Genomic DNA, 13757 nt, shown 5'->3' with positions numbered 1-13757 from the left:
CGAACGTAAGCTGTGTCGAGTGATAGAATACTAGAACACAAACTGCGGCAGCGTGAAATCTGAAAGATGAAATATTATGATTACCATTCACTGCACATATTCACTTTCTTAACAAACAATCTATCGTCAGCAGACTCTGACGAGATTCCTATTGTTAGCGTCGAAATGTCTGAGCTTCAGCACACATCTCTTTGGGGAAGCCCTCATAAATGTTTCATGGTGGATTTAGAATGTGAATATTTCACAATCTGTTTGAAGCAGTTTAGCTGCCTTGAGTGACACTTGTGAGACTTCCCTTATTTCCTCAATACAAGAGCTTCTCTTGCTCAATATGTCGAAGAAGACAATAGATTGAAAACGACAAATAGAATTTCATAAAAACGAAAATCAACACGATATATTAAAGCAAATAAAATACACAATATCATTGCAATATTCTATTGTGAAGTTAATTATGCCACATTAATCACAAGTAAAATGAATAATTTTATGTAATTAACTAAAGACTTACCGAGACAAATAACGAAAGTCCATAATTATTCCAACCTTTTGCATCTTTGTGCCAATCCTCAGCAATTTTTTGTAAAATTCAACAGTAGACTTTCTAAACCATAGTGACAAAAAGAACGTGAAAATGTATGCCAACATTTGGAAAATTCCCCCAACAACCATGGTGAGCAGCAGAACAGATCCGAGATCCAGAGAAGTGTCCATAGCTCTTCCAGCTTGTGCCTGAAAACTCGTCTGAGAGCCGTAATATCCAGAGATCATGCTGCAAATAAATAAAACCACTCCCGGCAGCACAGAGATTCCCTTGGCTGACACTCCATCCTTCTTGCTCACAGAATAAGGAGACACCCCAATAAGGTTTTGAACCCTGACACTGAGGCGGATGGCAGAGAGTAAATCCATTTCTGCAGGAGAGCCGGAGAACTTTGTGGTGTGCGACAAAATCGTGTCTTTGTTCGTCCCAAAATGCATCATGAATAAATCAAGAGGCATCGGATATCAGGTCACAGAATCTTAATTAAATTGACTGACAATCGAACATTGACTGTGCGCCACATGTAACACAGTTGAGGGCTCCACAATTGAAACGAGAGGTTTACCGGGGAAAATCTCTCTGGCGGAGCACCGAAAAGGCAAAGGGAGAAATTTTCTTTTAAATATTTTATTCTTTATATATAGATATATTTATATACTTTTTCCTTATGTATCATCATTCAACACACAATTTCTTATTCTCTTCATATTTTGTCCCATGTGTTTTATCATCATTATATTTTCATCAGAAAAAATAGTAATGTTGGTGCCGTTAAAAATGATCCTCTAATGCCACGTCAAAAGATGCAGTTTTCAAGTTTGCTTCTCATTGATTTCTTGCCATGTTACAAATTAAAAATCATAGTATTACAACATCTGCTCATAATTTACTCATTTTTCAACCCTACAATCTCTCTTTTTTATTGTTAAATTTTTTTTCTCCTTATATTTATACTTTCTCATCCTCACGACTCGCGATTCTCCCTATGCAACTGATCTCTGCACATATTTTTCACCATCTCTCACCATTTGTTTAATTTAGGTGTTATGTGGAGGTACTTAATTATATAGAAAATATATATATATGTATGTATGTAGCAATAGATTAATATTAATTATTTATTAACAAAGGTATCCTCTTAATCATTTGTTATGCGTTTGTCCCTTACACATCTTCTTCCCTCACTCATCAGCTTTGAAAAAAGAAATCAGAGAAAACAATTTTGTTACATTTCTTCCTTCTTGTATTAATTTGAAGTTAACAAGTTTTAAAAATTCTTAGAAATTTACAAAACATTCTTTTATATTTATATTTTCCACTTATCCACTTTTTCTCAGTTTTTCACGTTTTTAATCTTCTCTTTTTTTTAAATATATAATTAGTTGTTTTGCATATCTTCAGCAATACATATTAAATATAGATACATTATCATTTTTCCATAATAGATTATAATGTTTTTTTTTCTTATGTTTCTCTCGCGCTATCTCTCTCTCTCTCTCTCGCCCTTTCACTCTTTTCTATACAAATATATTTAGAGTCTAACCTTTTTAGGAGTGATTTCACTTTACATATTACAAGTATTCTTGTTGGTGAACGAACACGGAAAAAAAACTCATGAAGGAAACGAAAAATGCAGAAAAATATGTATTTTTTCAGTAAATTTTTACCTCGCTAGTGTTTCTATGTTTTTACTTTTTCATTAATTTCTTTTATTATACAAGTCACATGTTCTTCTATACAGATTTCAAGTAGCCCTTCTGCCTCACTTACCATCCCTCTTTACGCGCATTTCTTTAAACCGAAGAGTTAATTTCTACTTTTACTCCCTCACGTCATCTTTTTTTTTATATTTTTATCCATATGTAAATTATTGAGTGTGTTCCACTTTCATATTTTTTTTCATTTATTTTTTAATCAATTAGTTCTTTAAAATATCCTTACTATAAACGCAGCTATTTATTTCATATCTTTCATACATATTTAATAAATAAAAGAATGAAAAATGTTTATGGATTCTTCCTCTAGAAATAAAAAGATGAACAGTCAGTTAAAAATTCTCCTCTTTTACCAGTTATGATTATATTCTTCTCATTGTTGGTGTGTTCTATGTGTTATTTAGACTTACTATCTATCCCAATTTCTCCACGCAATTCGTGAAAAATCGGAATTTATAATTTGTTCCATTTTACCGCTAAATTTCAGTCCCAACTTAGATGTTAAAAAAGAAGAATCTCTCAATATTCTATCAAAATACTAGATACAAAATTTTTTCCTTGGCATTCACGTGGTCAACCAAATAGTTTCCATTCTATGAAATGTGACGAAAGAAGAGTGTTCAAAATAATTGTAACCTTTATTTATTTGGATTTCATCTAATTTTACTTCATGTCCTTTTAAACAAAACAACAATTTCTTAAACGCTAGTATGTATTATTATTAAACATATTCTAATTTTTCCCCATTTCTACAAATCTTCTTCTTTTTTTTGGATGCTATTACCTTACATCAATCGAAAAGATAAACTGCATTCTGAAATTTCTACATTTAAAAAATTATATATCGCTCTCTTATGGACACATCTCGATAAGATAAAAATAGTTAATTTTGATCACGCACATTTGAGAAGATTTTGAAGATTTAGTGTGATTTTTTTTCCTCCTTACTTTGACAATGAAGACACCTTTTTGATCGTGCAACAATCACGCATTTTCTTCATTTTACATACAATTTTTAAATGCAAAATTGACCAGCAATGCGGCCCTCAACACATTTAGTATACACTTACTTTTTATGACAGAGAACGAAATTACTTGCAAAGCATCAATTCTAATCAATTTGCACCTTCGCCTGCGATCATGTCTTCGAAATAAAGGAATTCTCTTTTCTTGTATTCCACTGGAAAATATCGATAAAATCGCTCACTGTAAGCCTAATAACTATAAAACAATAAAGTAGTACATGAATATCTATTTACAATTTATCGTGAATTAGAAAATTTGTTTTAAAAAAATCTTCAAAATCTTCACTGTTTTCTTCTCCCTCGTGATTAGCGTAAACTTAATGCCATGACAGGGGGAAAATGTTGGTTCAGCTAGAAAGAAGTATTTCACACAGAACTGCCCTTTCTCACATGTAGTCGCAACTCTCTTCTCCTCATTTATGACTAGCCGTATAAAATTATCTTCTTTTTCTCCACAATGATAAAAAATACACTTCAATATATGAGTCGTATGAGTCTTCATACTACTAAGAAAGCAGGGAGCCTTCTACACAAGTATTGCTGACTTATCAACTATTTGCATGTTACTTTTAAGAAAATCAAATGATACAACTAAGTTGTGTGTGAAATTTTCAGCATATTTTATGCAACTTCTAATGTCACTTTTTTTTTGATATTTGTAGTAAATTCCATCTAATAGATCAAAAAATTAATTTCACGGCAAAAAACAATCAGTTAAGTAAAAGACGAAATTATTTTCTTCTTTTTGTCATCTCAACATTTTTTTTTTTTTGGTTTTTAATGTTTTCTTTCTAAATTACTTATGTTACCCTAACATTTACAATATGTTTCCATTATTTCCTTCTTTCACGACAATATATAGTCTAAAATTTTTTTCTCATTATTTCATTATGCAATTATGTTGTTATTTTATGTAATATTTTATTCCATTATGTCGATAATATTGGGCTAATTATTGAATGAGACGACAGCAGCAGGTAATATTTTCTCCTCCTCTTCATTTTATAATTATTCTTTATCTTGCATCCACTTATTGTTATCATCTCTCTCTCTCGCTAATATTTAAATTATATACTTCTCCTCCTTTTTGTATTAATGTTTATCATCATGTAGCACTAGATATTAATCTATATTTATTTCGGCATTTCACAAGCGAAATTCAATAGTCACCTGTTGTATGTTTCACTCCTCAATTTTTATGATTATTTCTGTTTTCTCGCTCTTGTTTTGCTACTATATATAATTCATCGCTAAAGGGGGGACAAATCCATAATCATGCTGTCGACCTTATCATTTTTTAGCAATTTCACTGTCAATGGGTTTTCAAATATGTCACTGTGAATGTGAAGAGTTAGCTAGAGACTTTGTTATATGATTCTATGCAGAAATGATTTTGTTTTCTTCTTATTACTGGGAGCATTAGCAGTAACATCATGTGAACTAGAAGAGTGTGATTTACGATTATATTAAGGTCAATCAGTGCATCACTTGCTCACTGCCGATGTCAGTGAATTGGTGGCCGAGGAAACATTTGAGCCACCTGAGGCGGAGGACACCTTATCAGCCATGCCGCTGCCCATGGATGGTGCATTGCCCGATAATGATGACATTAGCGTCGAATTTGTGGCATTACTTAAATTTCCCGTCAAATTGTTCGACTGCTGTGTCAGCAATTCACTGTTTGCATCACTCTTTAAAGATGTTTTACTACTTGAACGATTGTTTTCCAATTCGTGCAATTTTTTCCACAGCTCCTCACGCTCTCGTTCCCGTTTCTTCTCTCTGTTTCAATTTGTCCAGAGGGTGAGAAGGAGAAGAAAAGAGAGGCAATTTATCAAGAACCATTGAGAAATTTTCGTTAACACACTGAGATTATACTCACTTTTGTCGTTCAGCTTTGTAGCTTGCCGTTAGCTCATCAAACAACTTCGAATTCATTTCCATGAAAGTCTTTAGTACATTATAGACTAGAGCCACAATTGTCTGATTCCAGTGCTCTTTGCTGATCCGGTACAATGCCGGAAACATTATTGGCATTATGACAGCATTGTTTTCCTCAATTAGCGACATTGCATACTCATTATTCCAGAAGTATAACGCTCTCTCCGCAACCTACACATGACAAATAGACATCATCCTTTAAAATCACACTCCTGCATCAATTTACACCAACAATCTCTGAGTACCTGAAAGTGAGGGCTGGACACACATTTGGCGATCTGTCGAAACAATGGTTCCTGGATCTTGACGAATTGGGGTGGTTCAATCACATCAAGAATCTCCTCAATCTCACCCAGAAACATCACTTCCTTCTGCGAGCAGGTCTTTGGCCAAAACTTCAACAAACCCCGAACCACTGGCTCCGTGAGGGAGGCGTCCTTCTCCAGAAACTGCACCACACAGTACGCCAGTTGAGCATGATACAATGACAAGCATTTCACCTTATGGAGTGGCAATAGGACTTTCACTAAAAATTGTTTGTGTTCAGCTTTCAACGGCAGAGCGAATCCATTGATAATGCTGCAAAAAAGAATACACAAGAATTATTTGGCATTCGGCCATATATTAAACAAAAAAAATGCGTGCTGGGAAACTCTATTCAGCATCTCATTTCTGTGGTTGACGACAAAAGTCAATGTCACACAAACGAGAAATGCATTGTGGGGAACCGCGAATAGCGAAAAATGAATCACATTAGCAGTGTCTTCCTCCAAAACTAGAGTTAGTTTAAGCGTGGGTTGTTAATTCCCGGTCACATAGACTTTGAAAAATGATTTCGTTTTTTTCCAATTTGATTATCGATGTAATCTCAGAGCATAAGTTTCAAAACGAAAGATTGATTTAATGTTGAATACAAAAATAACTCGACAAATCGATTGCCTGTTACTGTTCATTTTCCAATACGGTTCGTTACAATATTCCGCGTCACCCCCAAAATTCGAGCTCTATGCAAACCAAACTACGCAAATACCCATACACTCACCTTCCCAGTATTTCCAGTAATTCTCCGACACCATTGAAATGTTCTGTTTCATAAATGAAGCGCAAAAATATGTTATTTATCTGTTTCCTGATGAATGCGCGCAGTCCTAGAAATTTTCCGTAAATTCGATGAAGAACCGTCTTCAAAAAGTCACGTTCACGAGGATCTTCCGAATCGAACAACTCCAGCAACTGCAAAACCACAAACATATATCAATTTACAATGACATCAGTGGCAATTTTATACAGTCACATTGAAATTACTCACTTGAAGGACAAACTTTTGATCAATCACTTTCTTCCCGATGGTTGCCTGGAAATCTTGTGACTCGAGAAATCGCAAGAAAACCTCATAGACCAGCTGGAGATGTGGCCAGGATGCCTCGAGTGTTGGATCGTCCTCCTCGGGATCAAAGTCTGGGTTCTCACTTGGTGGCAGTGTACGAAACAAATTACACGAAATCTAGAGGAAAGAGCAACAGAGAAATTAGTTACACCTTCAACTTCTCATTCAGAGTCTAACGTCAGCATTTTCCTCATACAACTAAATATAGTGAATATTTTTGCCGCACGAATTATTGTATATTATATTTCATTTATAATCCATAAATCATGCTGGCTCACAGCAAAACTGTACCTACTGGCTAAACTCACACCAAACAGCCTCTCGAGTTCCCAGGGAATTTTCGGTTGAAAAATACAGCAGAGGCATACGTTCTTTATCTTTATTAGCAGCACATCTCATTTTCTCGCCATTCTCAGACGCTGAATATCAAAAGATTGGGTTGCAATTTCACTCACATACTACTCGTTATGGCAATGCTATATCAAGAGATAGCGCAACTCAATGCTTTCTACTATAAATAGTAGATAACAACTTCTTTTTTATGTCCCGCGCGAATATCATACAACAGACATTATAAACGTTGATGCAAAATTCTTACATCCCGTCGCACACACTGTCTTTTGAGAATCCAATGAAAATAATTGCAGAAAAATGCATAGAATATATCCCTTTGAAAGCAAGACACAGAAATTCTCGCAAATAATACATACATGTACACATTCCTACAACACTACCGCTTTTGAAATCTCAATCAGGTGTACAAAAACCAGTCAACTAGGAAATTTGAGACATGTCAAAAACAAAGACGAAGAATTTATTATTGTTAACCGAACACTTTTGTCTTTCTTATAGATTTTTGCCTCTCTGTGGGCTTCATTAAGATATTTAGAGAGAGAGAGATTTGACGTCTCGCAACTCCCACTGAGAACAAATCGCTTCAAACTAACAACTAATATGTGTGTCACATAATGTGGGCTTAAACCTTAACCTTGACGATAAGACATGCTCCACAAATATATTCAGTCGTTCATGATCTATACTAAACTTTCTACAATACGAATTATCTGAATATATATTCTATTTTGCAGTGCTGCCATTTCTATCGATGTCTCGCAAACTTTAGTCCAAGTTTTCTAACTCTTCTTCTCTTTACTTCTATAAGTCTTTTTAATCTTCTCCCAATATCGTATTTCATAAGTTCAACTTCGTGAATTTCAATGAACTCAATTAACGAAAGAATTTTGTTCAGTTGCAAAATGAAAATTAAAGTTGTGAGCAGTTTTTAGTCATGATAAATTCAATGCTTTGTTGTTTTAAAAGCGCTTTTCCATTATTTAAACAACTGATAGTCTCTAAAAAAAACAACAACGATGATGCAGTTATCACCGCCCCTATCGTAAATCAACATTTTAAATATCAATTTACATCCGTGCAATGATAGCATATTGCATTGGCAGACGTTAGAAGACATTAACATTGTTTTTATACTGGGTGAGACCCAGTTTCCTCTTGAAAGCCACTTTGTTAAATGATAATGAATTACCATTCGTATAATTTCTGGATACACAGCCTCTGTCAGGACGCCTCTGCCGTGGATAATGTATGTGGACAGATCATTGAGGGCGGCTCTCTTAATTTCCTTCCCCTTCAGATCCGCCACGGGATCCATAAAATCAAAGGACACACAGCATTGCCGCAGTTTTCGTATAAAAAGCTCCTCCTGCTCCATACTCGAGCAATCCACTGTTGAAAAGTTAAAGGAGAGAGAAAAGACAAAATGACATCAATTAATCATCAACTCACAGGCTATCATCAGTGATACGGTGGATTACCTTTTAATTGTGGAAGTTGCTGTAGCTCTACATCCTGAGAGTTCCGATATCTCGACGATCCCTGAGACTTTTTGCTTTTCTTCTTGAGCGATCGTTTTGCAAACGGATCAATGCGATCAACAAATGTTCCCGACGACATTTTTAAGTCAGTTAGCGTGCGTTTGATATTAATGATATTTTTGTTCGCAATAACGTTATTGTTAGATTTTTCTTATCTTGATTTCTTCTTCTTTCTGTTCAACACAAATATACTGTATAGCAACAACAGAGAGGGACTCTTTCAGATATACACTTAAATTGCAGTGACACTTATTTGGACGACTATTTGTGATTTTTTTTCTGTGGTGATTTGCGTTACTATTGATTACAGACACAATAATAAATTTTATGTTTTTATCTTTTTTTTTGGAAAAATAGTTTTTGACGACAGAAACAGAGGGAAAACGACACAATTTCTCTTCTTCTTTTTTTTACAATACAACAAAACGTGCGTTCCTAATCAAGAAAAAATATCAAGAATCGAATTCTTGGTAATTCTGCACTCGCCAATAGCGAGTGTTTTTCGCTTCTCGATAGTTTCTTTTATCTTAGATGTTCTCAAATAACATTCACAGAATATTCTGAATTCCAAATCAATATTCAACGCTCTTTTCTCGTCAATCAACTGTACAAGATTACGGAGAGCACCTATGTCAGTGCACCATTCGGTCGTCCTCGTTCTTGCTCTATCTTTTTCTGTCTTGATTACTCCTCGAATATATCAAATGTGTGTTTATTGCACAACTGACTTATGTCGGCGTTCTCTCTGTCGCCGCAGTAATGCTCACTCCTTCGCTAATCGCCACTCCCTTCGGGAGGACAATATCGCTCAGAACTGGGATATCAAAAGAGAAAAAGATCTCGCTCACACAACTTTCGAGGGTGTCCACGGAACTCAACTATTTGTTGATGACGAAGAGATCTGCCACACTATATTATTATTGCGATGCATTTATGTGAAGTGTGCTCAGCAAAAATGACTGCTACAATTGCGATATATATCGTGCACTTGTTCTTGTTCTTGTTCTCTTACACAGTCCGCTAATTCTGACGCTCAAATTTTCCCACAAATGTCCAACTTATTAGTCCCCTTCAGGCGTTGTCCAACTGATAAATCATCCGCAGCAGCTCAATCGAGATTATCTGCCAAAAAGAATGTGAAGAGGGAACAGAGACAAATAGTGAGTATTTAGGTAAAAATATCTTACACACAGTCTGTGTGTGTGTGTGTGTGTGTGTGTCTGTGGATGGGAAGAAAAGCGATTTGATGCGAGAAAGGGGAAGAAAGAGCAAAAATTCACTTGTATACAGAAAAAATTTACACACAATTTGCACTCATGATTGTCAATTTATACAATCGATTATCGGTCAGCGTGTCTCTCAGTCTCTCTTCCACCCATTTTCGCTCCCATTCACCACCTTCATTTGCCTCCTTTCATCGCCATTCACCCTCGAATTCTCATCAGAATGTCGCCGCTCAAGAGATGGGATACAGTATTCTTTGGCCATGCCAAGAGAAGCGAAATAGAGTACAAGGAAAAAACAACGAGATATCTCAAACTACACACAAACTGCCAAGCAATCCACTTAAATATTTAACCAGAGTTGATTGAAATATATAAGACGTGTTGTTATAAAATTAATCGCCCCCGATTTAGTTACATTACTTCTTTCACACTCTCACTACGCTTTGTACAATGCTTTCAGATATACTGCAAAATTCAATTTACAAAATGCCCACATTCTACACTAAATATTGCCTTTTACCACTTTACAATCATACACACGGCTTCTCTTTCAACAACTCTTTTTGCCGCTTTTCAGGTCACACTCAGATCTCACAAAAACCTCCCCTTTTGTCGTCTCAATCGCTCCATTTCTCACATTGTAAATATTGAAATAAATACACAACTGTTCAACCCTGGAATTACTGGCTAAATAAGATAAACAACGTCCTAACTGATCACCGAGAGAATATTCTCCTAAAATTATACCATCGCCATCAATAAATCCCGATCAATTAACAAATTATGCACAGTGGCGGTTCATCATTAATCCCTCAATTATTCTAAGTGCATTTGGGATTATTCATAACCGTGGCTATTCTGTATGCACAATTTCCGAGTTCAAGTATTTGGAGAAAATCAACATTTCAATAATCCCTTTACAAGCTAAATCCCACTCTAAACATACATACACAGAGAAGTTTTGATCACCTTTGGGCAGACCGTATTTCCGCTTGACTCTTGCTGCACAAATACTACAAACAATTGAGAGATAAAGGAAATTGTATTTATGAGTTGTCTATTCCTGCAAACCTCACTTACATACCAACTAATTACATCTAGATTATTTCCCAAAAAATGCTTCCTAATCTTTTTTTTAATGTGAAATCGGATAAAGAATGTGAAAAGTTAATTTTTCGTGTTACAAAGTTAAGTTATGGAAAGTAATATTTCCCTTGAGGTAAATCCACAAGCAACACCTTCGATACTCCACATTTCACACTTTCTTTCTTCCCCCTTCAACCGGGAAACTTCCTAATCTTTGTGAATCTCACTCACAACAAGCGAGTCAGGCTTAATGCGTCATTATCATAAACTATTGACGAAAAAATCTAAATATTTCACCTGCCGTGTGGCTGTGTGTGAAATTTTCACTCTCGTTTATCGTATTTTCGTTCATAAAACCACTCGCCACAGTGGACATGGGCGGCCCGAGAGCGCCTCAGGCGAGATGACAGAGTAAACAGCATCGCGAAAAGTAATTCACACTATCAATTATGCATCACAACGTCTCAATTCTCATCTTCTGCCCATGTGATAATTGAAGGATGAGAAATTGTGCAAATGGAGGTCAGGCTCTATCACTGGATACTTCAGTGCCGAATTACTATTGCGCTGGATGGCTTTCCTTGGAATTTCCCGATTGAGAGAGTGCGCCTCTCCCGAGCACGCTGAAGTCTTCCGGGGCACATTCACTTGACGGTGACCCTAAAAGCACAGCGATAGCAAAAGGGAGAGGACAGGAATACTGAGTAGAACGACTGTAATGCAATTTTCCACAATATTTTCTCACGTAGTTTTGTCCTCCCTGCCGTCTTTCCCCTATGAATTATGGGGTGAAATCGATTTTTTGCCACTCTCAAGCAATATTGGGGCACTTTTCTCACATAAAGTGCCACTGATAATGTGCTCTTGACTAACTTTTGATGCATCTATTTAAAGGTACGCATCAGCAGGGACAATTCAGCCCAAGATCTCTGGGGAAATTGATGGGAAAACAGGTGTATTTTTCTCCACTATCGCATCAATTGCATCATTTCTCCCTAAACCACAAATTTCCCATGCACCCCACCCTCTTTTCCAGCTCATTCATACTATTCCACGGCCGTCCTTCAGGAGTGGGGCTCCCGTTGTGAGGGGAAGAGTCGAGATTGGAGAGATTCCCCGATCCGTTCCTAACCTCAAAGAGACGGTGTCTCAACAGCGAAATGACTCAGTGCCGAAGATTCAGCAGAGGAGGCACACTTTTCCCCAAAACACTCATCCACACTTATTACACAACCACTCCATTGATGATAATTACCCAAGGAAGAGCGGCAAGTTCAGTGAATTGAATTTTCTTGTCGGAAATATGTAAATAAATTCACCAAAATGGCGACTCCATTCGTGATGGGATGGGAGCCACTGAGTGTGTCATTTGCATATTCCCTCCCGAAAATCTCTCACCAGGGCCCCAAGAGCTCTGCTCCGTGCAGCGGATTGGGCCGTCAGGGGTGCCCTCTCGGCACTTCGTGCATTTTCCACACCACCCGCACCGTCGGAGGCACTCAAATCCGTCAAACTCTTCGCCACGGAATCACACTGGCGTAGAAGAAAACCGTCTCAGCACCACTTCCACCTCATCTGGCTTGCTGTGTCGCGCACTTGGCACTCGAGTGGTCCCCCTTCCGCCGGAGAATCACCCTCCGGGAGCAATTTACGTTGTTTGCCACTTAGAGAAAGAAACTCCGACACAATCACTGGATAGTCACGGCGAAAAAGGGCTCAATTTCACGCGAAAAATCCGTCTTTCACAACACTCAGACACTTGTTCCCGATTCTCCGCAGGTGGCAGACACTGCAGGAATCCAGGTGACTATAATTGGAGTCCTGCCTGGGTTTTTCACGGTGGAGGAAAAAAGCGAAGAAACTTATGTCACTCGATTACTGTCACACACAATTTCAATTCGGGCAGAGAAGAGGCGTCCACTTCACCACTATCGCTCGCTCTCTCTCACTCTCTCGCATTCATTCATATCCCGTCTCCTCTCCCACTGAATCTCTCTCTCGCTCTCACACACCCAATACACCCGACTTACTCCCCAATTCCGGTCATTTCCAAGCCACCTGATACGGCAAATCACTCGCAAGACATCCAGAAATTTGGTCAAACATTGTCCCACCTGGGTGAGTAATGCCACACTTCCTGAAAAGAATCATATCTCATTTTTTCGCAATTAAACTCACCATATGAAAGTGGTGAGACTCTCTCCGCTATGACGTTCACTCCGAAGAGAGTGGTGAAATTTTCTCTCCCGCTCTCTCGTTAGCCAGCCGTCTATTCCAATATGAACACCACCGATGAGTATGTGTGTGTGTGTGTTGGGAGAAAATTAATAATTTCCAAAAATACAGTCACTTCCAGATTTATCCTGTAACTCGATATATCCTTATCGCCCTGATGCACACGAATTCACATGAATTGTTCTTGCCCACAGGCCACTTTTCACACAATTGCCAGCAATTCGCTTGCACTGGACATTGGGAGCTGTCAGAATTGAAAAACACTCGGGCACTTTGCTAAACCATTTTCTCACCACCAATTATATGGCGACTCCCGAAACTTCCGACTCTTTTTTCACTCTCTCCACCGCGCTCTATTCCTGGATCAACGACGGAATTCAACACTTGAGCACACAGTGCACACAATTAGGGCAATTTTTATCGGTATTTCAACTGCAATTGGCTGCAAAAACTCTTCTTTTGCCAAAATCGATTTTGCTCCGAAGCAAGCGACATACCACACGCACCAACGCCACCCGCGATACAGCACAGAGGACACTCATCGACTACTCGATGTACTTTCGTGGTGAATTCAACCGAAAATAATAACAGATGGCAGGAATTGATTTTATTTCTCAATGAAAATTCTTTTCCAAAGTACTTATAGTTCTGCATACTATTTTACTAAATTAACTCTTCGTCTTATGAGCTCATGTTATGTTCTGCT

The 13757-nt window shown here is 37.4% G+C and overlaps 1 protein-coding gene across 4 annotated transcripts; it reads right to left on the bottom strand.

Annotated features, from left to right (window-relative positions):
* Positions 1–1155: 1155 nt before the first annotated feature.
* LOC132260072 (serine/threonine-protein phosphatase 2A 56 kDa regulatory subunit epsilon isoform) lies at positions 1156–13637 on the bottom strand. 4 transcript variants are annotated; one of them, XM_059757987.1, is made up of 8 exons: positions 12995–13637; positions 8445–9626; positions 8156–8355; positions 6535–6729; positions 6268–6458; positions 5471–5804; positions 5167–5396; positions 1156–5066 (listed from the first exon to the last, which is right to left on the bottom strand). In XM_059757987.1, exons 2-8 carry the CDS (start codon positions 8581–8583, stop codon positions 4769–4771), a joined length of 1587 nt encoding a protein of 528 aa, XP_059613970.1. In that variant the 5' UTR covers positions 8584–9626; positions 12995–13637; the 3' UTR covers positions 1156–4768. The 4 variants fall into 4 exon arrangements, with proteins under 4 accessions (XP_059613970.1, XP_059613996.1, XP_059613988.1 ...); XM_059758013.1 differs by lacking the exon at positions 12995–13637 and adding an exon at positions 12847–12865; XM_059758005.1 differs by lacking the exon at positions 12995–13637 and adding an exon at positions 12215–12571.
* Positions 13638–13757: the final 120 nt, after the last annotated feature.

Source organism: Phlebotomus argentipes, unplaced genomic scaffold, assembly GCF_947086385.1.
Source record: "Phlebotomus argentipes unplaced genomic scaffold, Phlebotomus argentipes genome assembly contig_6, whole genome shotgun sequence".
Classification (NCBI taxonomy): Eukaryota; Metazoa; Arthropoda; class Insecta; order Diptera; family Psychodidae; genus Phlebotomus; species Phlebotomus argentipes.
The sequence above is the reverse complement of the archived record's forward strand: the minus strand, read 5'-3'. Positions and strand labels throughout refer to the sequence as shown.